Consider the following 25544-nt stretch of genomic DNA (forward strand, 5'->3'; position numbering starts at 1 on the left):
CCTTCGGCATGGCGGGGAGCCTGCCGCTGGGCTACAGGTGGTTCTGTTTCTCCCTGCACACCCAGCTCCACTGAATGGTCCCTGAGTGAGCAGGCCAGCACTTCAGACAAACTGACACTGATGGTTCTAAGGCACCTGGTGACGGGAAACAATCCAACGCAGAACTCCCACGTCAGTGAACTCAACCTTGGAGTCTTCACCTCCTCTCCCTGTATTTTTGGCTCCCTGGAGTGCCAGTTGTTCAGAGACCAGCCATCCAATGAGACACCCACTCTGCAGGTTCCTGCTTTCCCCAGCTCTGCCAGCAGTCCTTTGTCTGACCCAGGGTAGGTCACTTAATCTCTCTCTTTCTCCACCTGTATCTGTCTATGTCACAGAGCTATTGGGGTATTCGTGTGCCAGTGGGTGGAAAAGCATCTTCTGTGCTGAAAAGAGCTCTTCAGCCGTGGGAGAGCATTGCCAAGAATCAAGGCCTTACTTAAGAATGTAGCTTTTGAAGAAGAATTTGGGCATCAGTTATCAGGCAGGAGAATTCCTTTGGGGCCTCTTGGAATTACACCAGAGGGGATCCACCCATCAATGCATCACTGCTTGGGGTTGAAACTCAGTGTTGCCATCACAGGTTTAGCAGGGCTGGGCACAGCCAGATAATGTTAGCTTCTTTCTTGTTGTCCAGGACAAACCCTGTCAGTTTCCTATTCTCTTCCTGGTAACTTGTTGTTTAATTTTATTTCTCACACTCACACATGTGCACCTGCAGGCACTTGGCACTTAGAAGAGTTTGATTATGATGTAATTAAATTATGAGACTTCACAGTTTGCGTTTTTGTCTTATTGTGTGTTCATATGTGTGTCTTTTTGTAGAAGGACTTCCCTCCCCCAAGATCATTAATAGATTTTATATTTTTTCTAATTACTTATAGCACCATAAAATGATATCACTCTTTATCTATCTCTCATTTATTTTTGTGTCTGCTATGAGGTAGGGTTATAGCTTTTTCCCCCTAACGAATAACCAACTATCCCAACACCAATTCGGATTTCCTGACATGATAACTTGAAATATTTTGAAATTGAATATTAAATTCCCATATGCACACAGCTTTGTTTCTGGACTTTCTATTCTGTTCCATTGAACCAACTGTCTATCCCTGTACCAATAAAATGATTTGTTTCTTAGATATATATTTTCATGCATTTATAACTCACTGTTCTTTCTTTAAATTGACTTGGCAATTACTATGTAATTATCTTTTTAAAAAACTCAGAACAAGTTATTGTGATATTAAGTTGTGAAACAACCATCCCAGAATTTACTAACCCAAGTATGTGTTTTCCCCTAAACAAAAGTCAATACATTTATTTTCCCCAGATTTTGAAGACTTTTATTAAATATTCTTATTTTTCATGACTATATTATTTACATAAGTTCAATAAGAATCTGCTCTCCTTGTAGCAGGATATAATTGGACAAGTCCTTGCCTTGGCTTCTTAGCATAAAGAGACCCTTAAAAGTCACGTCTTAGATTCCTTATTGCCAGACAATTTTAAAGAACTAAGGCTGATTTTATAGAACCAATAAAGCCCCTTGGATATTACCAAAACTTTGATTGGAACGTCGTATTTGAGATTATGCAAAGAATCACTATTCTTGCTACAGTTGTGTAAATAATCAAGCCAAATTGAGTAAGACTAGGCTCATTTTACAAACCAATTAAGAATGACTATAAAAACTTGTGTTTCAATAGAAAACTAAGTGTACCCATGATCAGATTCTAGTCCTGTTCACTGTCTCTGAGCTTTTGTCATCTGCTTATATACTTCAGAGAAACTACCACAGTGGACCAGGGAAGAAAACCCTTCATGCACATTATTGTATGGGCCACTCAAGAGAATTCACCAGAATACTCAATGACGTCATCAAACAGAGTCAAATTGCAAGCCAGGAAAGCTCATCAGATTGAAACTACCACCCTCACCTCATTCCACCATTTAAACATGATTCAGACTCAAATCTAGAAATTTTCTCAACTGGCTGCCCTCCTAACTCAGAAACAATGTTTATAATTTGCTCCAACAATTAACCTTTGTTTTTCTTTTGTTTCCATGGAAATGCCTCTTATTTAATTACCTGATTGTTCACACCATACAGAGACCTAAATTAGGTGGAAGCTCACCTGCATACCCACCTCCTGAAATAAAACATCTTCCTGTCCATCCTGCCTGAGTAATCATGAGTCTATGTGCTTGCTATTACATCATACTGTGTCTATGTAAATAACTCATTAAAAAATGAAAACCAATTAATTACACATTACCCAAAGAAATATAGACTGACTCAGAAAAGTAAAGCCTGCATCTGATTATAGCTCATTTGATTTATTTAGTTGATTAAATGTTGACATCTGGGAATCTGCTCTGGGGAATTTTTCAATCCTTGGCTATTATTCTCATATATTAACCACTCTGATGCATTGTATTCTCTCAAGGGTTTTGAATGCCTTTCAGCAGACACTCACACATCAAATGCTATCCATCAGGATTAGACAACTTGAGGAACTCAGTGATCTGACCTCCCATATCTATGATGGCGATGCAACTGTTGGTAACAGCGACTGCATGACCGTCTGTTCCAACAACTCCACTAGCAGAAACAGAGAATATGTGATTGTTTGGCCCAACTACACCAACAACGGTAACCAAGAGTAATGCCACACTAGTTGGTCATGCAGAGAGAATGACCAAAGAGCGGAAGTGTTAAAATTAAATAGAAAATGGACACCAGACTTCAAAATCCCCTGAGCAGAAAAACCCACTAATGACATCTAACTGAAACTTAATTTAGCTTATTTTGCAAAACAAGCGAAACTTAACTTGGGCTACTTCCTGTACTTGCCTAATAATTATAAAAGAAATTTAAGTCACCTTCCCCAAAATGGTATGAGATAGCCACTTTTAACCAATCTCCTGCCATCTGGACACCCTCATAATAACCAAGCAACTTCCTCACCTCTACTTTATTAGCCATTCTACAATGTCACACCCTTGAGCTCCATGTTGATCTTTGAATTTCAAAGCTCTTTGTTAGTGAACTTTTTAAAAAAATATTTATTTTTAGAGAGAGGCAAAGGGAGAAAGAATGAGAGGGAGAGAAACATTGATGTGTGAAGTTGCCTCTCACACACCTCCAACTGGAGACCTGGCCCGAAACCAGGCACGTGCCCTAACTGGGAATCTAACTGGCCACAGGCCAGTTCACAGGCCGGCACTAAATCCACTGAGCCACACCAGTCAGGGCTGAACTGTTCTTATGTACACAATTAATTCTTACTAAGTACTGCTTATTGATCTGGTAGATTTAATTTAGCTATTTCTGGATTTTTGACATGTTAATCCCAGTCATCTCCTTATTTGAACATTCCCACCATGATCCTCAAATCTGTACCTCTGTCCCTGACCCCTCTCCAGCCCTAATTTCACAGTGGCCCTGAAGACAGCTTCACTTGCATGCTCCATAAGCCCTTCAAATTCAAAATGTACCAAATAATACTTGGAGATTCATCAGGAAAAAGATAATATTGGATCCATCCCTCATACAATACACCAGAATAAATTCCAAATGGATGGAAGAGCTATATTTAAAGAGTGAAGTCATGTAAGTATTTGAATAAAGACTAAATATGCAAGATCAAAAATACATACAATTTAGTAGGTATAATCTATAACAGTAAGTCTTCAGGCACATCCTAGCTAAACTATTAAACTTATAAATAAATAAATAAATATATATATGTGTGTGTGTGTGTGTATATATATATATATATATATATATATATATATATATATATTCACTTTTAGGACAAAAAGAACTACACTTACAAGGAGGAAAATAAAGCAGGTTTCAGATGTCTTTCCAGCAGCGATCTGCAAAGGGCCAGGAGAAATGCCTAAAAGGAAAATAGCATATGATCCAAGTGGATTCTACCAGGCCAAGTTGGACCTTAAGTATAAAGGCAAGAGCTCACATTTTCAGACATGAAAGGACTCAGAAAACACAGTATCTATGAGCCCTTTTGAAACATCTGCTTGATGCTGAAATCTCACTCAGTAAAGGATGAATCAAAATAAAGAGCCTGTGATTCTAAAGCCATGGAAATGGGTTTGGTGGAGAGCACAAAATCCACTTTGATACAACTAGGAATGCTATTAAACATCCTAGAGAATTATGGTTGCAGAATGCAAATGAAAACTCTGACAAAGTTGAGTAATACGAGCATCGCAATTGGGAGGAAGGAGAGGGCAGAATGGAGGATGTATCTAAGTGCTAATCCCTCATCTTTCCTAGCAAGTAATCAATCAATTCTGTCTATAAGGAAACTCACATTTAAGAAAACCCCACAATGATTCCAACTTCTTAAATTCCCTTAAATTTATTGGCATCTTCTAGGAACATATTTCCCTTTTAGGGAAGAAGCACTTACCTGAAGTAGTTTGATCTGAGCATTTATTTCTGTTAAATTCACTTAAAATTAAATGCAGTATTTATTTTTTTTAATGTCACATATAGAACGATACCATCCGTAGAGTTGTTTGCACCCTTTTACTATCTCCAGCTTTATCTCTCTGCCTTCCTGTCTCTATCTAGATCCTTTTTTCTATACATGCACGGAGAGCTGTCTGGAATGATATCAACCAAATGTTATTTTTATGTAGTATAATTTTTGGTAATTTGTTGCTTTTTTATACTTTTCTGTATTTCCTAATTTTTTATAATAAGCATGTGTAGTTTATATTAAAATAATGACATAAAGAAAATAAAGGGATAGACAAAAAGATACCAAACAGATACAATAAAAAAATTCTTTTTAATTTTAAAAAGCAGGTAGAGATACTAACATCGGACAAAGTGACAAAGTGGAACTTAAAGTAAAAGGTATTAATCAGAGTTATGAGAGACATAACAGTACAGTAGAAGTTACAGTTTGAAGAAAATACAGCAGCTATAAATTTTGACATTCCAAACAATATAATTAGAAGCTACATAAAACAAAAACTACTAAAAATACAAGAAGGATTTAATTTAAAGCATGAACACACACGCAATATAGTGAAATATTTAAATATACCTACTTCTAAATTTGACAAATCGAGTAAAACAGAACTAAATGACATAGAAATCTGAATATGACAGCCAACAAGCTTGATTCCATACATACATAGAATTCAGTGTCTTGTTAATAGAAAATAAACATTATTTTACTTTGCCCTTTGGATCTTTATAAAAATTATATAAAATAATTTAATAAAAATTACTACTGTATATTTGGCTCAGAAGAAAACTTCAATAAAAAAATGAAACATGAAGGTTTATAAGTCAAATTTCCTGGGCATAAGGAAATAAAATTTAAAATACACAATAAGAGCATACTTTAAAAAAATCTTAAGAATTCAGAATTAAGAAGCACTCCCTTAAATATCTCCTCCATCAGAGAAACTCAAGTTTAAAATTTTCTAGAAAACAATCGAAAGGAGATATATGTGAATGGATAAATAGTTGGAAGGAAGGAAGGAAGGAGGGAGGAAGAAAATGAGAGGCGGGGAGGGAAGAAGAATTCACCTAACTAAATATGATTTGGTTATTGAAAGAGCCATCAGCTGACTGCCGGTTAGTAAAACCACACCATGAGTCCGCAGGTCCAGACTCTGGGCCAACATTTGGTACCATCCTAGCAAGTTATTTCTTCCTCTGGACCTCAGACTTCTATCTCCAAAACGATACGTTCATTAAGATGATCTCTAGGGTCTCTGCTGCTCTGTCTCATTTGGTTCATACAACATCTTTTAAATATTCCAATCAGTGAGCCATATTTTCATATTGAGAGAGTTGACATGAAAATCCAATCTCTGCTTTCTTTTAAGAACCAGAGGATTAGGTGACACTCCCGAATCAGTGTCAAGGCCACCACTTAGAAGGGGGTGCACTCTCCGGTTACAAGAGTCCCCAACCACCAGCTCCACCATCACCTGCCTGGCCCCATCCCTATGAGGTTTCCAGAACCTGGGCAGAAGAAAGAGATGCAGAATATCAGCCATCACTCTCTGCAGGGAAATCCCAAGACTCACATTATTTTCATGTTTTAAGTCTTCCCCTTACAGCAAATATTGGGCTTAGGGAGATTAGAACCTGAACCTGATTTTCTAAACTATTGCCTCATTTTCGTTCTTCATAAAAAATTATCATCCAGACACTGTTTACTTTAGCCCAACTCTTTCCGAGAAAATGGGATTAAAAAGCTGGAGAAAATCCCCCCACCCCCAGACCCACAGTGCTAGTTACAGGCACCAAACCCTCCTTGTCAGCTTGGATCCCCAGCTGTTCAGGGGCCTGGGCTGGGACACACCATCTGGCTGAGGGCTTACTGCAGTTTGACTGAGTTGCAAACATAAAACTTTCATTCTCAAAAAAAAAAAAAAATTATTTCACAATGTACTCCCCTGGGAGGGGAGCGTGGGTAAATGCCCAGAAAGATTAAAAGAAAGATATTAAAAATCCACATAAATGAATATCTTTGGTCTTCTTAGGGCAGCCTAGTCCAGGAAGCTTCTCCTACTTTCCAAAGTGGTTGCCTCAGTATTAAAAGGAATGACTTTTCTTCTCTCCATAAGCCTTAATTTCCTTTGCATCCCATTAAATGGCCTAACTGCCCTGGCTTCCTTTCCCACCGTGGCTATGCCCGGAGAATCCTGTTCAGCCAGGTATGAAGGGGAGAGGAGAACCAGAGACAGGATGGTCTCTCAGACTTGATAAGTGAGAATGGGATCCAGAAAGAACTACAGTGGCCACCGTCCTGAGCCCTTTTCTCGGCTCTCCTACCTTGCGGGCACACCGGTACACTGTGCAATCCTATATAGACAGTACAGAGTTTGAGATCATGCTGTTTGCCACTCAGCGATACATGCTGAAGATGTCTCAAAGTGAAGAAACCAAGTGTCATTGAACACAGGCACGGTTTCAGTCATTGGCTTCCTGATTAGTTGTAATGATTGACAATCCTAATAGGGTTTGAAATTGCCCAGCTTTTCTAGTCCTTCACTACATTAGGTTTTATTGTTCTGTTTATTCTTTGCCTACCTAAAGCTGACAAAATTAATTTTTTAACTGAAATAAGACTTGCCTTTCTCTAAAAAACATGAATAGGTCACTACAATTATCCTTTCATGGTTATTGGTCAACTGTATCTCTTCTCCCATAAATTATATGGTCCGGTCCTGTCAGTTTTTTGAATGGGGCACTAGGATATTGTGACTTAGAATAATATCACATACTGTAGAGCACCTGAAAGCTGGTACCCCCTTCCCCACACCTCACTCTATGCATCTCTTCCATCTGTCTATTCCTGAGTTATATATTGCCTTTTATAATAAACCAGCGATCTAGCAAGTAAAATGTATTTCCAGGCTCTGTAAGCTGCTCTAGCAAGTTAATCGAGCCCTATGAAGGGATCTTTAGAACCTCCGATTTGCAGCCAGTAGATCAGAAACACAGGTGACAACCTGGACATGTGCCTGGCCTCTGAAAGGAGGTGGGTGGGGAACCTGCGGGACTGAGCCCTTAACCCATGTTATCTGACGCTATCTCCAGGGAGACAGTATCAGAACTGGGTCAAACTGTAGGACACCCACCTGGTGTCAGAGAATTGCTTATTAACATGGAGCAAAAGACAAAAATTATAAATAGCTTTTTATTTAAAAAAAAAATAGTTGGGAATACCCCTGTGATAAAGGACCCAACAAAGTCTAATTTTCTCCTCTCACCTATTTATTCTTCTGGAAATTGCATAGGAAGACTTGTTTTGAATGTCTAAATGAGAACAAGAAAGGATATAACCAAAATACCAAGAAACCAGCTTCTCCACTCTGAAGGGCACAATAGTCTCCAAGAAGTGTCGGTACCCCCTAGTGAGAACAGCCAATTTCTCTCCCAGCAGATGGAACATGGAATGAATTCTCCATATGAAGCAATCTGGTATTTCTAAAGATTCAAAGACCAACAAGAGGTGATGCAATTCATACCAGAACAGCATGTGTTTGGAGCTGTTCCATGTAAAAGAGCTTAGTAGCTTAGGGCCTCTTTACCGAATAAAGTGTCCTAGAAGAAAAGTAGGTGCACCACATGGGAGAGCCTTAACCTCATTAGTCCCAGACCCCATATACCAGAGCCACCTATAAGTGGGAGCCTTGCTCTGGGAGCTGGCACTTTCCCAGGTGTGTTAGTTTTCTATTGCTGTGTGACCATAATCACAAACTTAAAGTGACACACACAGTAATTTATTTTCTCATAGTTCCCCTGAGTCAGAAATCAGTTCAGCTTAGCTCTTCTGCTCAAGGTCTCACATGGGTGCAATAAAGAGGTCGGATGGGGCTGCTGCACTCTGACCTGAGGCCTGGGGGTCTCCTTCCAAACCCCTGTGGTTTTCGGCAGAATTCAGTTCCTTGTGGTTGTAGAACTGAGGCCCTTAACACCTAGTGGCTAAACATAGTTCTTACCACGTGACCCTCTCCACAGGTGGTTTACAACATGGAAGCTTACTTCTCCAAGATCAGCAGGAGACTCTATCTATCTAATCATAATATAATCATGGGAATGACATCCCATCACCCTTGTCGTAGTCTACTGGTTAGAAGCAAGTCACAGGTCCTGCCTACACTCAAAGGGAGAGGATTAAACAGGGTGTGAACCTGGGAGCCACCCTAGGGTCTGTCTGTCATAGCAGGTTTGTGACGCCCTAGCCCAGAGTGTGCTAAAGGGTATGCCTGAAACACTAGTCTCAGAAAAATGGTTTTTAAAATAAAATCATACTTCAGTTATACAAGTTTGGAATTGCTACAGTCTCCTCCTTTCGTGAAGATTCAAAAAATACATAAATAAATTAAATGTACCGAGAAGTCCTGGGTATTGCTTATGATTATATTCAGCTGAAAAATAGAACAGTCAACTATAGTTTGGCTTTTGTTTTGTTTTGCTTTGTTATTAGGATAGAAACCCAGAGAGAGGTAGTTGTGGCCTTGGGTCAATGACTTAATCATGCCACGCCAGATATCACTGCAATTTCCTTGGTTTTCCTTCACAGTCATTTTATGGCTGCTGCAGTTCCAGTCATCACATATATATTTACAGCAGATAGGAGGGGGAAATTCCCAGATGACCCTCTGTTCTATTTATCATGAAGTCGTACAGTTTCTCAGAACTCCCCAACTTCTACCCTCTTGGGTTTCTGTTTCCATCTCATGGGTTAGATGAGGGTCATAGGCTCACCCATAACCACAAAAAGACTGTAGAAGTGAATGCTTAACAATTCTAGCATTGAAAATGAAAAATGGAAAGATAGAAGGGGGTTGGGAGAGCCTTTGGGGGTATCTAATTAACATTGTCTACCACATGTAGCCTTAAAGAAATGTGCTTAACTTTTCCACTTGGAGTTCTAACATCTAACTACAGAAACACACCTTCAAAAATAGTGCCGTAACCAAAATGTGCTGGGATAACAGAACTAGCAAAAATTTCTAATTTTTGGCATGGACATCTGACACTATAGTCTTCCCTGGTTCTTCCCATTCTTGAGAATAGCTTCTGGTCTCAACCATGGGGTAAAGAGCAGACTTCCTGGATGCTGAAACATAGCATCAGCTGCCCATTACTGTACTTTAAAATCTTTTCTTTCCAGGACAGCCAATCTCCTTTTCTACCAGTTCTTCAACAGGAACAGGTGAAATTAGGAGTTCACATCCTATGAAGGACAGCCTCTGCCCTCTTAACTTTGTTTTGCTTTTTTTTCTTTTTGAAGATTTTTATTTATTTATTTTTCGAGAGAATGGGAGGGACGGAGCAAGAGAGGGAAAGAAGCATCACTGTGTGGTTGCCTCTTGTGTGCCCCCAATTGGGAACCTGGCCCACAACCCAGGTGGGTGCCCTGACTGGGAATCAAACTGACAGCACTTTGGTTTGCAGGCCAGTGCTCAATCCAGTGAACCACACCAGCCAGTGCTGCCCCCTTAACTTTGAAACACAATGGCCCCAAAGGGCACAAACCTCTTCCTCTCCTGTTACAGTCAAGAGCCATACCCTGTTGCTAGGAATGACACAAAGCTACTGAGCTCCTGGGAAACTGACCCCAAGTTCAACCGGCCAGTTTCCAATAATAACCTCTTTTCAAACTCCTCCTTTCCTTCACTTCCACTTCCCAGTTTCTCTCACCTCTTCCAACCCTAAATGGGTGCCAAGAAGTTTCATCAGTCTTTCTTGGTTTTAGATTGCCAGTGGGATTGACTTCCCTTTACCCCCTCCAGCTGTGGCCCCACATTTTGGTTGGCAATTGCGCTGATTTCTGTGGAATGTCTGCTGCCCTCCAGGTATCCTCCGTGTGATGGGGCAATGTAGTCTTGTAGAAAGAGAACTGATGGGGTGTCCAGCGCCGCCCTAACTAGCATGGGACCCTGGGAAAGTCAGCACAAAGATTTGTTGCCTTAGGAAAGGGGTTGGAGGAAGGGAGCACCTGTGCAGATTCCAATGGGAATCACTAGACTAAAAGAGCATTTCGAGGAACAGATTTCACTTGGAGAAACTTGTCATGGCAAAAGAGTTCAGTGCTCTTAGAATCAACGTTTTCAAGCCTGAACATAGGTGCCTACTGTACTGTTATTTCAGATAAGAAAGGGAAGTCTTCTAATGCCCACAGTCAGACTGATCAGAACCCAGTGCTGGTTTTTTGTTGTTGTTTTTTTAATATGCTTTATTGTTTATGCTGTTACAGTTGTCCCAATTTCTTTTCCCTTTGTTCCCCTCCACCCAGTGACATCCCTCCCTCCAGTTGCCCCCCCCTTAGTCCATGCCCATTGGCTGTGCATATAGTTCTTCTCAACATCTTCCTGTCTATTCCATTCCCTCCTACTATGCTTCTTAATTCCTGTACCATCTCTCTCCCTTCCCTCCCTCCCCCGCCCCTCTGACCTCCCCCCAAAATGTTTCCCATACCTATAATTCTTTTCCCACTCTCATTGCCTGCTTAGTTTGCCTTTGTTTTGGTTCCCTAGCTTCTGTTGTTGGTTGTTGTGATACAGTTTTCATTTTAATGTTCATAGTTTTGATCCTCTTTGTCCTAAACAAGTCTCTTTAACATTTCATATAACAGTGGTTTGGATCTGATAAATTCCTTCAGTTTTACTTTGTCCTGGAAGCACTTTCTCTGCCCTTCTATTCTGAATGACAGCTTCACTGGATAGAATAATCGTGGTTGTAGGTTTTTGTTTTTCATTACTTTGAATATTTATTGCCACTCCCTTCTTGCCTGCAGAGTTTCTTTTGAGAAATCAGCTGGGACCCCTTTGTATGTGATTCTCTTCTTCTCTCTTGCTGCTTTTAAGATTTTCTCTTTATCCTTAATTTTTGACATTTTGATTATAATGTGTCTTGGTGTGGTTCTCCCTGGGTCCAGTTTTTTTGGAACTCTCTGTGCTTCCTAGACCTGCAAGTTTATTTCCTTCCCCAAGTTAGGGAAGTTCTGCTTCATTATTTTTTCACATAATTTTTCAATTTATAGTTCTTCTTCTTCACCTTATGGCAACCCTATGATTCGAATGTTGGCCCACTTATAGCTGTCCCATAGGTTTCTGAGCCTCTCCTCATTTTCCTCACTTCTTGTTTCCTCTTTCTGCACTGGTTGACTGTTTGTTCCTTCCTTATGTTCTGATTTGTTGATTTGATCTCTGGTTTTTTTGCCCTCACCACTAGTTTCGCATGTGTTTTTGTTCATTTCAGCAAGACTAGCCTTCATTCCTTCCTGTCTTGTTTAAGATCTGCTGTTAGGTCTGTAAGCATTTTTATAACCAAAGCTCTGAACTGTGCCTCAGAAAGATTTCCTATCTGCTGCTTCATCAGATTAGATATTTGCTGTCTGGTCAGCTGCATTACTGGGATCTCTATCATGATCTGTGCCATCCTGACAGTTTTATGTTTACCTTTGCTTCCTGGGCGGGGCTGTCACACCTCCTACGCTATAGGGGGCGGAGCCCTGTGCACTCGTCACAACCAGGCAAGCCGTCTCACCACGCTGTGGTGTTTTCTGCTGGGATGGGGGTCCAAAATGGATTCCTGCCATTCACTCTCTGCTGAGAGACCAGGAGCCGCCTCCTTCTCCATCCCCACCCCCTCCAGGCCTCACAGTCCAAGACAATGGTGGTCTGCCTTCCCTGGCTTTGGAATCGCAAGCTGATGGGTCTGGTCTGCAGCTGAGGGTGATCCCCAGGTGCTTTTCGCCTTCCCTTAAATACGGGTGTCTGTGCTTACTGTTGTCCTGCCTCCATCGCGGATAGCACAGCTTGACTTCTCTGCCTCGGCTTCGCCCCTCCTACCTGTCTGGATGAGCACCACTTCTTTATAACTTCATACATTGGACTTTCATTTATTTTCTAGAACTTCTGGTTATTTCTGGTTTTGTAGTAGTTTTATTCCTTCTTACTTATGGAGGGAGATGGAGTGTGTCAGTCTAGGCCTCCATCTTGACCGGAAGTCTCCTGTGTGTGTTTGCTTCCGTGTCCCAGGTAGAGCTGTGACACCTGTTACATTGTAAGGGGCAGAGCCTTAGGTATTCGTCAGTACAGGGCGACCTGTTTCACCACGTTGTGGCACTGTATGCGGGGGAGGGTCTGAGAAGGAACAATATCGCTTGCCCAGCACTCCCCCCTTTTACAGGTACTTCTCCCACTTCTGTACTGGACTGGCGCCCCTCTAGCTGCTGCCCTGGCCTTCGCTCCCATAGTGGGTGTGTCTGTGGATGTTCTAGGTCCGCGGGGGCCCTTTAAACAAGCTGACTCTGCTGAGACCGGCAGTTTCTGCCTCCGTCCCAACCCCCACTGGTCTGCACAGTCAGAAGCAATGAGGCTTGATTTTCCCCAGTGCTGGGACAATGAGCTGTGCAGTCTGGTGAGGAGCTGGAAGCGCTCCTCAGGTGTCCCTCCTGACTTAAAAAGTGTGACTGCGCTTTCTGCTGATCTGCTGCTGCTGCCGCTGCCACCAGCACCACACCGTGTCCTCTCTGCCTCAGCTCTGCCCCTCTTACCTGTCTGGATGAGTATTTCTTCTTTATATCTTTGCTTGCTGGATTTCCATGCAGTTTGATTTTCTGGAATTTCTGGTTGTTTCTAGTTTTGAGGTAGTTGTATTTCTTCTTAGTTGTGGAGGGAGTTGCAGCATGTCTGTCTATGCCTCCATCTTGGCCAGAAGTCCCCTTAGTGCTGGTTTTTAATCACTAGCTCCCATCCATAACAAGGGTTCATTCATTCCTGTGTCTACTAGCTCACTGACTTATTCCACATACATTTATTGAACGCCTGCTGTAAAGTAAGTGCTGTGCTAGGCCTAAAGGACAGGAAGGTGAAAATAGACAGATCCTGTTACAATGAGCTTACAATCCAGAGGGGAGACCCCCTTCCACCAATAACAACACAATCTAATGGCGACCATGGTGTTGGGGTAGCAGGTGGGTTCAACAGTTAGGCAGGGGCTGTCCATCTGGGCCAGGTCCTTCCAGAAGGTCCCTGACAGCATCTCAGGGCATGCATGATCTCATTCTAAAGAAAAACCTCAGTGGGCAGTAGAGCTGACTGCCATTGACTGGCGACCCTCAATGGTGGCAGAAGAAAAGGACAGTTCTGTCTGACTGCTCCCCTGGCTTTGACTCTACAGAGCCTCCCATTTTCTCAATTTTACTCTCCTGTCTTTAGGTCTCACTCCCTCCTCTCCTCCCACTATAGAATGTGTTAAAGTATTGTGGGAACAGAAAAGGAAGAATACACAAGTCTTCCAGGAAGGGGTGGGAGGGCTTTGGTGGGTGTAAAGGATGAGAAGGCACCATGTGAGAGAACAAGGAGGCATTCCTGGAACAGGGGCATATGGAGGTGAGAGGGTCAGTGTGTCCTGATGACAAGAAGTAGTTCAACCAGAGCCAAGACCACTTAACCAGGGTCTTATAAAACATATAGTCAAATCTACCCATATTTGGTCCTACCTCAGTTTTCTGAGACCTCCCAAAATAAATGCAATGCTTTCCTATTTCCCATATATGAATTCTCAAGTATATGGACATAAATAGCAAAGTCCCAAAAATATACATTTAAAAATAATCATCTCTTCTTCAACCTGAAAAACCCAGTGTGGCCCATATGGCCACATGGCCTTTAGCTAAGCCCCTTGAAACTTAATCCAAACTGCCCTACAGAAGCATCAAGCATTGGGAAGGACTAGCCTATTGGGGTGTGTGGGGGGGCTACTAATGACTCACAATCACTTAAAGCAAAGCCAGCTAAGATTGGGGGAAATCTGCTGTCACCCAAGAGGATCGTTCCTTCAACCTCATTCTCATTTTAGCATTCAGAATCCTGTCCTGGTATCATCTGCTCTTGGGAGCTCCCCTTCCTTCCCCACACTGAATGCCTTCTTCCTAGGTACTGTTTCTGAGCTTTGCACAGGCTTGCGTAAGTGTACATATCACTGTGTGTTGTGGTTTATTTAGTAACAAGTTCTGAGTCTATAAATTCCTTGAAAGCAGGAACTATGGCCTAATAATCTTTGTTTCTCTCCCAAAGCATACATAATGCCTGGAATACAGTAGAAGTCCCATAAGTGTTTGTCAAACTAAGTTGAACTCTGGGAGCATCACAGGCGGTCACTGGCAGAAGGTGCGTCATCATGAGCCCCATGATCAAAAGAACAAGAGCCAAAGAATAACAATAGAAAGTGACAACAGGGAGATGGCAGATTTGGCAACACAGTGTATGCTACAAATGATAGACAATTGTACTCAAATTTATGCACAAAAGAATCCAGTTCTTTTGGAACTGAAAAGTCCCAGTAGAACTTCAGGTGAGGTTTGATCAAGAGCTCAAACAATATTGCTAGTATTCAACCTCCATCTTTTGGCTTTGTTTGCTAGGCTGTCCTCATTCTCAGTCTCTAGGTGAGCCATGGAATCCATGGCAGGTTGAGGCCCACACAGTCCAGGTTTGTGACACCTCCCTTCCACTATTCCAGCAAAAGTGGTATTGAATGTCACCAACTCTGCTGACATAGTTCTCAGCCTGAACCAGTCACTGTGGCTGCGGAAACGTGACGTTCTGGTTTTACAGCTGTAAGAGAGATGATGTCGGGTACTGTTCTCATGGCAAATTATGTAAATAGCTCTCTGGTACAAATTTGCCCTGTGCACGTTTAAACAGAGCACTGTCGTTGAAAAGGAATGCATTAGGCACCTCAGCTCTGCCAGTTGTTTTTATGTACATTAGGCAAGTCACTTTGCAAAACATCACAGACTTAAATTTCCTTCTCTGTAAAATGAAGCTGCACTTGATCTCCATGGGCCCCTCCAGCTCCAATGCTTGCTCTTCAATAATCCCTTTTGTGTAAATTACCTGCCAAGTTCCAACTTGATGGTAACAGTACCCGGGAGATCTGTCTGCCCTGATCTCTACTCCTGCCCTGGTAGATGTTCAAGCCATTCTCAACTCTAGGTTTGTGCAGCTGAGCACGTGTATCATTATAAACCTGAAGCATTGGGGGTGGGTTTGGAGTGTTACCTCTCTCTTTTCCAAGAAGCTTCTGCAAGTCCCTGAGCACTGGTGGCGGGGGTGGGGGGTGGCAAAAATTCCAACAGAGAACTTCTGGATTGAGGAGGTTTGCTGATGCTTGTCCAAGCACCTAAGCTGAGCCCCTGGACAACTATATGAGGTCCTCTGACTCAGGGGCAGGCAGAGTGAGTGTGGTAAGTTATAGGAGTTGGTGGTTGATCCTGGAAGAGACAGGACCACAAGAGCCAGTGACACACAACCACATCCATTGGGAGGCACTTAGACAATGCTGGGTGAGAGGGGAGGGCCGTTCCAGGGACAGAGGTATGAAGCCACTGCCTAGAAGGGGAATTGGGCAAGAGAATCCCTGCCTGGGGGCCGAGAAGGTGTTTCCATATCCAGGCAACATCACTCAGCAGCAAGGTGGGGAGTCTCTGGGTCCAACAGCCCCCAAAGGCAGCAGCGATGTGGGGTCTTTCATAGCTACAGGGTTTGTCTCACCGATGGTGAGCAAATGTTGGGTGCAGTTTCATTGGGCTTGCACAGTAGGTAGGTTCTAAAAAGCTAAAAAAAAATGTTTATGTAGATTATATTTAAAGCCATCAGATTTGTAGCAGTTTGAGTTTGGCTAACAGTTTTAGCCTGCTGTGAATAAATATACAACATGGGAAATTTTAGGCCAATACACTAAGGCCATATTTGGGTTATTTACATAACAGTGAGATCCAGCTGAAAATGTGTCCGGGACAAGGGTTTACCAGCTAGCCAGGACACGTGTAAAAGTCCCATTGCATGGTGTTGGAATTATTCCCAGGAAACTCGGGGACTGAGAAAGTTCTAACTATGATTTTCATTCAAGGAATTAAGTAAATAAAAATCTCTTCAGTATGAGTAAAATGAAACTTCATCCATTTTAAAGCCCTTTCATATTTGATTCTTTTTTATTTTTTTTTTTGCCAATCCAATAAGTGAGTTTACTTTTTTAAAGTATATTTTATTGATTATGTTGTTACAGTAGTTACAATATTTTTTCCCCTTTGCTCCCCTCTGCCCAGTACCCCCCTTCCCTCCAGCAATACCACCCTCCTTAGTTCATGTCCATGGGTCGTGCAAAAAGTTATTTGGCTTCACCCTTTCCTATATTATTCTTAACTTCCCCCTGTCTATTTTGTACCAACTGATTATGCTTCTTAGTCCTTGCACCATTTCCCCCTTGCCCCTCCCAGCTGATAACCCTCCAAATGATCCCCATACCTATTATTCTGTTTCTATTCTGGTTTGCTTAGTTGGATTTTGTTTTTATTTTTTAGATTCAGTTGTTGATAGTTGTGAGTTTGTTGTCATTTTAGTGTTCATAGTTTTGATCTTCTTTTTCTTAAGTAAGTCCCTTCGACATTTCATATAATAATGGCTTGGTGATGATGAGTTCCTTTAGCTTCACCTTGTCTGGAAAACACTTCATCTACCCTTCCATTCCAAATGATAGCCTTGCTGGATAGAGTAGTCCTGTTTGCAGGTTGCCTTTCATCACATGGAATATTGCTTGCCAGTCCCTCCCTGCCTGCAAAGTGTCCTCTGAGAAATCAGCTGATATTCCTATAGGCACCCCCCTGTAGGCAACTCTCTGTCTCTCTCTTGCTGCCCCCAGGACTCTCTCTTTATCTTTCACCTTTGGCATCTCAATCATGATGTGTCCTGGTGTGGTCTCCTCTGGGTCCATCTTGCCCGGGACCATCCGTGCTTCCCAGACCTGTATGTCCATCTCCTTCACAAAATTTGGGAAGTTTTCCTCATTTTTTTCAATTATTGCTTCCTCATTCTGCACTGGATGACTGTTTTTTTTTTCTTCCTTATGTTCCAAATCATTGATATGAACCCCTGTTTCCTTCCCTTCACCATTGGTTTTGTGTGGATTTTCCTTCGTTTCACTTAGCATAGCCTTCATTTCTTTTCTTATGCATCTGCCATACTCAAGCATATCTGTCAAGCCTGTGAGCATCTTTATTACCAGTGTTTTGAATTCTGCATCCGTTAGGTTGTCTGTCTCCTCATCACTTAGTTCTCCCACTGGAACCTTGATCCATTCCCCCTTTTGGGCCATACTTCTCTGTCTCCTCATTCTGACAGGCTCCTGTGTTTGTTTGCCTCCGCGTCCCAAGTAGAGCTATCGCTCCTGTTATGTTGTAAGGGGCAGAGCCTTGAGGGATTTGTCAGCACAGGGCAACCTGTTTCACCATGTTGTGGTGCTGTATGTGGGGGAGAGGTCTGAGAGGGAACAATGCCGCCTGCCCAGCACTCGCCCCTTTTCCAGACACTTCTCCCACTTCTGCACTGGACTGGCGCCCCTCTAGCTGCTGCCCTGGCCATCGTTCCCAGAGTGGGTGGGTCTGTGGACATTCTAGGACCATGGGGGCCCTTTAAACAAGTGGACTCTGCTGAGAGACTGGCAGTTTCTTCCTCCACCCCAACCTCCACTGGTCTGCACAGTCAGAAGCAATGGGGCTTGATTTTCCCCAGTGCTGGGACCATGAGCTGCTAGGTCCGGTGGGGAGCTGGGAATGCTCCCCAATTGTCCCTCGTGACTTTAAAACATGTGACTGCGCTTTCTGCCAGCCTGCCGCTGCTGCCACTGCTGCTGCCACCACACTGCATTCTCTCCGCCCTGGCTCCACCCCTCCTACCTGTCCGGATGAGTATTTCTTCTTTATATCTTTGTTTGCTGGACTTCCATGCAGTTTGATTTTCTGGAACTTCTGGCTGTTTGTAGTTTTGAGATAGTTGTATTCCTTCTTAGTTGTGGAGGGAAACGCAGCATGTCTGTCTATGCCTCCATCTTGGCCAGAAGTCTCATATTTGATTCTTAAACATCCTTGGAAAGAACCAGAATAGGAATGTTCCCCTCTAATGCCAACCACCCCAGCCCCAACAGTGAACAGGTGAGGACATAGACTCAGACAGACTTGGGGACAGAGGACAGTAAGGAACAGCCAGGACTGAGATCAGGTCTCCTAAACCCCTGTCTCTCTATTTTGACAGACTGCTAGGGGAGAAGTTGGAAGTCATGTTCATTGAGGATGAAAGAAGGAAACCTAAGATTCTGTCCTTTTCTGCCTGGGGTTCCTGCCTGGCACAGACTGACAAAGATTCGCTGAGGACCTTGGACCATTTCGATCTTTGCTTTTTTATTTTTAATAGAATGGGACAGTTCTTGTAGAGGTTGCAGAGAAAGTTGTATTGCTGTCTTTGTTTTGCCTCCTCACATTTCTCGGCTAAATGGGTTCCTGAGAGTCAGTTAGGCATTTCACAGGTGAAGGAACTCAGGACCAAGAAAGAGAAGGTGTCCTGGCCAAGGCTACAGAGCTCAGGGCCCTGCAATACCTTTACCACAATGGCCACACTTCAGCCTTTGAGCCCTAGGGGGCACCAGCGATCTCACCTTTCCCAGAATTGACTACAGAGAGCAAAGCCTTAAGGAGGCTATTATCCACCAAAAGTCCATTGGCATTAAGAGGCCAGTCAGCCTTCCTCTTTTCAAGACATTGTTCTCTCAGCTCTCAGTGTTGCCTCCATCCTGGCCCACAGAACTCAGAACATGGTGCCCTTGGAGCCTACAAGGGGGCTGACTTCCCTGCCCCACAGAAGTTTGGGGTCATAGCTACTTTCCTCGAGGACGTCTTCGTGGCTCTAAATTTACTCAACTTCATCAGGAAATAACTCCCCAAGGGTGTCCCCAGGCTCTGAAGCTGGAGATGCCCTAAATTCTCTTCAGGGAGTAATGTCCTTCTCCTCAGAGGCTCAAGTTGAGCGTTGGATAGCCAGGGGTGGATCCAGGTTTTGAGGGATCCCGAAGCTTATGCGGTTTGGGGAACCTTCTTTAAGAAAAATAATAGAGAATTACACAAAAAATTTCCCCCCAAGCCTCTAGCAGGGGCCCTGGTGATGAGGAGCCTGCACCCCTGGTCCCAGAGGTGGGGGTTCTTCCTGCAGCTGCCTCGCTCTGGTGCGGCTGGCAGGACAGAGCAGCTCAGGGGCACCCCAGCCCTCCAGAGCTTGGGGTCCTCCAATAGTCCTGTGATTTTTTCATAGTGAAGTCACCTGTTTGAAGCCTCATTCAAAAGAGTAAGGAGAATTTTGCTCTTGGCTCTGGGCCAGAACGGGAAGACTTTCTGCCAAGCAGGCTGGGCAAATTTCAGCCGTCTGCACTCTTTTTTTTTTATAGATCAGTTATTTAATTGGGTTTTTCGAAAGCTCAGAACTTCATCTTGTGAGGATAAAGCCCATTCGTGAGAGCGAACAAACAGCGGAGGTAGCCCTGCAGCTGAGGAACAGCTTTGATTTTTGGCAGAATTTGGGAGTCCACGGCTTTCTGATCAATCTTGCGCTGCTCTGTAATCTCATATTTCTCCTCGGTGTCGAAGATCTCCCCCTCCTGGTGTCTGGGCTTGCGCAGCTTCTTCTTCTTGAAGTAGGCGTCAGTGAGGTGCTTTGGGATTTTCACACCTCTGATATCGATTTTGCTGGATGTGGCGATGACAAACTTCTGGTGTGTTCTACGCAGAGGAACTCGATTAAGGGCCAGAGGTCCAGTCACAAGTAGCAAGCCACTGCTCAGCTGCTTCGGGAAAACCACCCTCTTGCCCCGGTGGCGCCTGGTGAGGACGATGAGAATGGTCCCAGGGGTGATGCTGGCCCGCAGTTTCCTCACGTGCTGACTGAAGGGTTTCTTGCCGTGGCTCAGCAGCTTCCGAGGCACGTCTTCAGTGGGGTAGTACCGAGGCATTTTGAGAAGTTTAACCACGTCTGCACTCTTGGCACCCCTGTGAGTTCCAACAGGTTAGGGTCCCCCTGAAATGTTCATATTTCCCCAAGGACTTTCAACCTTGCTCAGAATTGCTGCCATCTCAGGTGGGCAACCATTTCCAGGCCTGTCCTGGTTTTAGGACTATAAGTTCCACATGCCAAGAAACCGCCCCAGTCTGGGCAAACTGGAACATTGGTCACTGTATTGCTGGCCCCTCACTCACTGTGGTCAGCTCTGGGCCAGGTCTCAGCTCAGTTCTCAGACCCCAACCTTGGTTTCTGACAGTGGGCCAGGTAAGAATAAGGATCCACAAGTTTCCACCCTGTGCCCAGCCCTGTCCATCTCCAGCCAAGGAAACAGGATTACTTATTATTTCAGCAAATAAGGAGAAACTCTGTTAGTAAAATAGGATGGAATCACTACCAGAGTAAATAATAATAGTAATAATGGTAACAGCATTATTAAGACCCTAAGGAGTGCCAGATTCAACATTGGGAGCTTTGCATACACTGTTGCATTTACTCCTCACTACGGACTGTGAGGTAGGGTGCACACTGATTCTCCAGAGGGGGTTGGGCAATTCAGAGATACTAATCAGCTTCCCTAAGGTTACCCGGTCAGCACAAGCTCTTTCAACCACATCACCCTGGCCAAGGAGACAAGACATCTGGCTTCTCATCCTGCTCTTTTATTAACTAATGGCATGACCTTGAGCAAGTCCCTAAGACCCCAGAGCCTCAGACTCACCGAACGGTCTAGCTTAGTGTCACAACATGGGCTCTGGGCTCAGACAGGACTGCATGTGAATGTCAGCTCTGCCATGTACAATACATTGACCTTGGGCAAACTATTTGACCTGCTTCCACCTATCAAAGCAGGACACTACTTTAGGTCATTTGTGGGAAGGAGTAAATGAAATATAGTCCGTGTAAGTTCAGCACAAAGACTAGTATATATTAAGACTTTAAAAAAAGAAGAAGCAGCTAGCTGTTATTGTTTTGGCTCTGACACTGTAAGACTTGGCATGGTTCCTTCATGCCCTTTCACTACGCTCATAGAAGCTCTGTATTGCCCCAAACACACTGTGCACAAAGATATTAGAGATGGCTTCTTTACTCTTTTTCTTAAATCTGTTTCCAGAAAATGGAAAAGGTGTGTCCATGGTAACCAAAAGGAGGTGGCCAGCAGAGATGGAGGGGAGGAGTTGGCTCAGAACTGGCCCAGAGGATGTGAGCCTATGTCTGGCCCCTTTCTAGATGGTTGCCATGGAGAACCAGCAAATCCAACCTACTAGCAGTGCAGACACTGAGGTCACAGGGGTTGACGCTATGGTTTTCGCACAGGACCCCGCCCTCTTTAAAGCACTTTGGGTCCCACCTGCCAGGCCCCTGTCTTAAGATCCAAACTAGGAATGAGCTGCTACTACAGAAAGTGAGATCTTTACTGCAGGATTTAAAAGCCATCACACAGTTTCAATCACATCAGGACTGACATCTGGGAATTGACTAGTGAGCTCATTTAAACCAGGTGCAGGCCTCGTGGCCAGTGCTTCAAGAGGCAGGCACTCGCGTGCAGATTTTGTTGGCTATCCTGAGACCGTCTCTCATTTTTCTAACTTCTTCCAAACTTTGCAGCCAGTTTCGGGAAGCCATGCACACTGCCAGGGGCGGCAGAGATGTAGGGAGGCCTCAGTGTTAGCAACGTGCTCCAGCATCACCTGAGCCAAGAGATTGCTGGCGGCCCTCACTCTGCTCCCTTCCCATAGGAGAAAGACCAGTTTTTCTCTGGCATCAGGAGATCCTCCCAGCCAATGCGAGGCCGGACCCCAGTGACTCACCCCGCAGTGTGTGGCTTCTCAAGCAGATGTTCCCAGACTACATGAAAGGCTGGCAGTGTTATTATCTGGTTTAATGTTTCTTCTTTTGTTAAAATTCCTAATATAAGGAAATGAGGGTGAGGACTGAAGGAAGTGGCAGTTTACAGCCCAGCCACCTCCCTCCTGCAGCTTCAGCTCCTGCTGGCCCTTCAGGGAGTATCAGGGGACAGAAATGCTTCCCAGGAGCCAGTCTGGGGGTTCCCCCTCCTCTTCTCCCTGTTTCTCCATCCAGGATGTTAATCTTACTAGAATTCATTTCAGTACAATGTATGTAGTCAGGGGTGGAGAGTTGGGGGATAACTCCATGCCCTGGGTGGGTGGGTGGGTGGGTGGGGCTGCTGAGAACACCAGTGTCAGGACCCAGGGGTGTGACCCAAGTCTCAAACTTCCAACTCCCAGGATGGAAACTGAGCCAGGAAAGGTAGGTTAAGTCAGGAGGTAGATAAACCCTCTTTCCTTCACTTCAAGGTACACTTTTTAAATTTTTCAAATTATTTTAATTCTCTTATTAAAATTTAAAACATTAAAAGAAGAAAAAATAGCATAGTGAATCTGTCCACATACCTATCACCCAGTTTTGACAATTATCCACCTTGAGTATGTCTGAAGTTGGGATACATTTATCACCAGTGGGTATACATGCAGTAGTCCCTCTCTATACCGCGGTTCACTTATTGCGGCCTCACTGTATCGCTGGATTTTTAAAAATATTATATTTAATTATTTATTGTGGATTTTTTGCTATAAGGTTACTAAGGGACTGGGAACGGTTTATAAGTGTGGGGGAAGGGTTTATAAAGCCTTAAAATATATATAAATACTAAAATAAATGTAAGGTTCCTACTTCGTGGATTTTCACCTATCACGGGTGGTCTTGAATGTAATACCCACAATAAGTGAGGGAATACTGTATTTAATGTAGTGTTTCTTTCCCCCACCGACCCCACAAGGTGTCTAACACATATGTTAAAGACAAACAGGATGATGCAAATGAACAAGGAAGAAAATCAATCAGGAAACAACCTTGTTCTTGAGCAGAGAGGTTCCCTACATTTTTATCACCCAAGATCCTTTTTGCTGTGACCTCCTCACTGGCCTTGGGTTCTGAAGTTTTTATCTACCAAATTCCATTTATTCTTAATGTACCTCAATTTTTTAAAATAATTGAAAACAAAGAGCAACTGTATCTCACTGCGCATAGCAGCATTTTTCACAATAGCCAAAAGGCGGAAGCAACCTGGCTGTCTCCTGATGAATGAATGGATAAACTAAACGTGCCGCCACGCGGTAAAAGACTCTTCAGCCTTGGAGAACAAGGCAACTGACACCCACTACAACGGGGAGGAACTTTGAGGACACACAAAATATGCCAGACACAAAAGGACAAATGCTGTGTAATTCTCCTTATATGACGTTCCTAGCATAGTCAAATTCCTAGAGACACAGGTGAAGTGGAGATGACCAGGTGCTCAGGGCAGGGTGGGTGGGCAGTGACTGGGTACAGAGTTTCTGTCTGGGGTAATGAAAGAGTTCGGGAAATGAACAGTGGTGATGATTGTATGACCCTGTGAATGTGCTTAATGCTACTGAACTGTATAAATAAAAAATGGCTAAAATGGTAAATTTGTTATGTATATTTTACCATAATAATTTTTTTCAGGTGAAAATTATTAAGGATTTGCAGATGGTGACAGCAGAGTGTTAAACCAAGCATGGGCTTTTCTGAGCGTGGAGTCGAACACTTGAGAGCAAGCATGCCTGTGTCGGCACTGGGGACACAATGCAGGTAGGACCCAGGCTCTGCTGGCCAGGGGGGTGGGCAGCCCAGAGCCCACGAGCCTTTACCCGGACACTCGCAGTAATGGAAAGAGCTCTGGACCAGGGTTTCCTGACTTGGGTTCTGGGCCTGGTTTCATCTCCTGCTCTACGTCTTGTTTTTCCTCCGATGGAAGTAATACCACCCTGGCCAGGTGGCTCAGTTAATTGGAGCATCATCCCGAATACACCACAATGTTGTTGGTTCGATTCCTGGTCAAAGCACATACCTAGCTTGCAGGTTCAATCCCTGGTCAGGGCATGTATGGGAAGTAACCGATCGATGTTTCTTCCTGATATTGATGTCTCTGTCACTCCCTTTCTTTCTCTAATCAATAACTAGTATCTTTCACCTGTGTTACCTTCTGTTCTGATAATGCAAGAATCAAATGAGAAAATGCCTTGTCATGGTTTCTAGATGAGAATCAGGTCATACAAAAAGGAGCTATTGAAATGAAAGTGAAATGGCAAAGGGAGATGGCCCCTGTGCACCCGCACCCACCCTTTACAGGGTGACAACTACTCTGGACTGTCAGAGGCGGAAATACTGATAAGAGGCAATGATTCAGGAGACCAAGGAATCCACGGATCAATGGATCAGCCACGCCTCATTGTGGGAAAGCATCCAGTTTCTCCACTACAAGTTACAATGAGAAAGTAAGAGTCTCTCAACTTGCGGACTTCCTATTCCCAATCTATTTAAACAGGGTGGGGCAAAAGTAGGTTTTGCAAAACACAGAGTTGATCCTTGTATTATTAGTTATTACTTATTGTGTTGTTTTCCATACAAACAACTGTAACCCTACTTTTGCCCCACCCTGTAAATAGAGATGTAGGCACTGTCAGCGGTCACAGTTCTACCCAGCCTGCTATTCTATAGCAGGCTTCAGGTACCTGCTGTCGGCCACATGACAGGACAAGCTTACCTGCATTCCCTTTCAGCAATGGCTGTGAGAACGGTTGGAATCACATTTGTGGCTCCCAGGCTGCAGGGATAGAGAGATCTTGGCTTTGATTTATCTTCCTCCTTTCATTTTGTGTATGCAAAATTTCTTCTGTATATGTGGACTTTCCTTGAAACCATCAGGAAAGTTCACTATGTAAATAAAAGCAAAAGACAAAGGTCAAGAGCAAGACAATGATCACTCTTGTCTTGAATAAATGCACAAATACACAAATTCCTAACAGAACATAGCTATTGCATGTCAGGATAAAACTACTGATCTAGTCATATCACTTTAATCCAATCATGTGGTCTTTGAGCCCTATGGTCTTCTCATATCAAACAAGGCTAATATTTACTACTGCGCAGAGGTAGTATGAGACCAAATGACATTTGCTTTAGAAAGTCCCCAAACCCCAAACAGATAAAATTCACAAGGACCCAACCTTACTATCCTGTTGGGCACAGAGAGATCCCTAATTAGTGCTCAT

The 25544-nt window shown here is 43.5% G+C and overlaps 1 protein-coding gene across 1 annotated transcript; it reads right to left on the bottom strand.

The window, feature by feature from the left end:
• Positions 1-19841: 19841 nt before the first annotated feature.
• On the bottom strand, positions 19842-20410 carry LOC150002569 (large ribosomal subunit protein eL6). Its single transcript, XM_090285091.1, has one exon. The coding sequence runs from the start codon at positions 20396-20398 to the stop codon at positions 19868-19870; it is 531 nt and encodes a 176-aa protein (XP_090141217.1). The 5' UTR covers positions 20399-20410; the 3' UTR covers positions 19842-19867.
• Positions 20411-25544: the final 5134 nt, after the last annotated feature.

Source organism: Furipterus horrens, unplaced genomic scaffold (assembly GCF_987537825.1).
Source record: "Furipterus horrens unplaced genomic scaffold, mFurHor1.1.pri manual_scaffold_8, whole genome shotgun sequence".
In the NCBI taxonomy this organism is placed as follows: domain Eukaryota; kingdom Metazoa; phylum Chordata; class Mammalia; order Chiroptera; family Furipteridae; genus Furipterus; species Furipterus horrens.

Bases quoted from the DNA above. Each gene is read 5' to 3' on its own strand.
- LOC150002569 (XM_090285091.1), bottom strand. From the start codon at position 20,398: ATGCCTCGGTACTACCCCACTGAAGACGTGCCTCGGAAGCTGCTGAGC.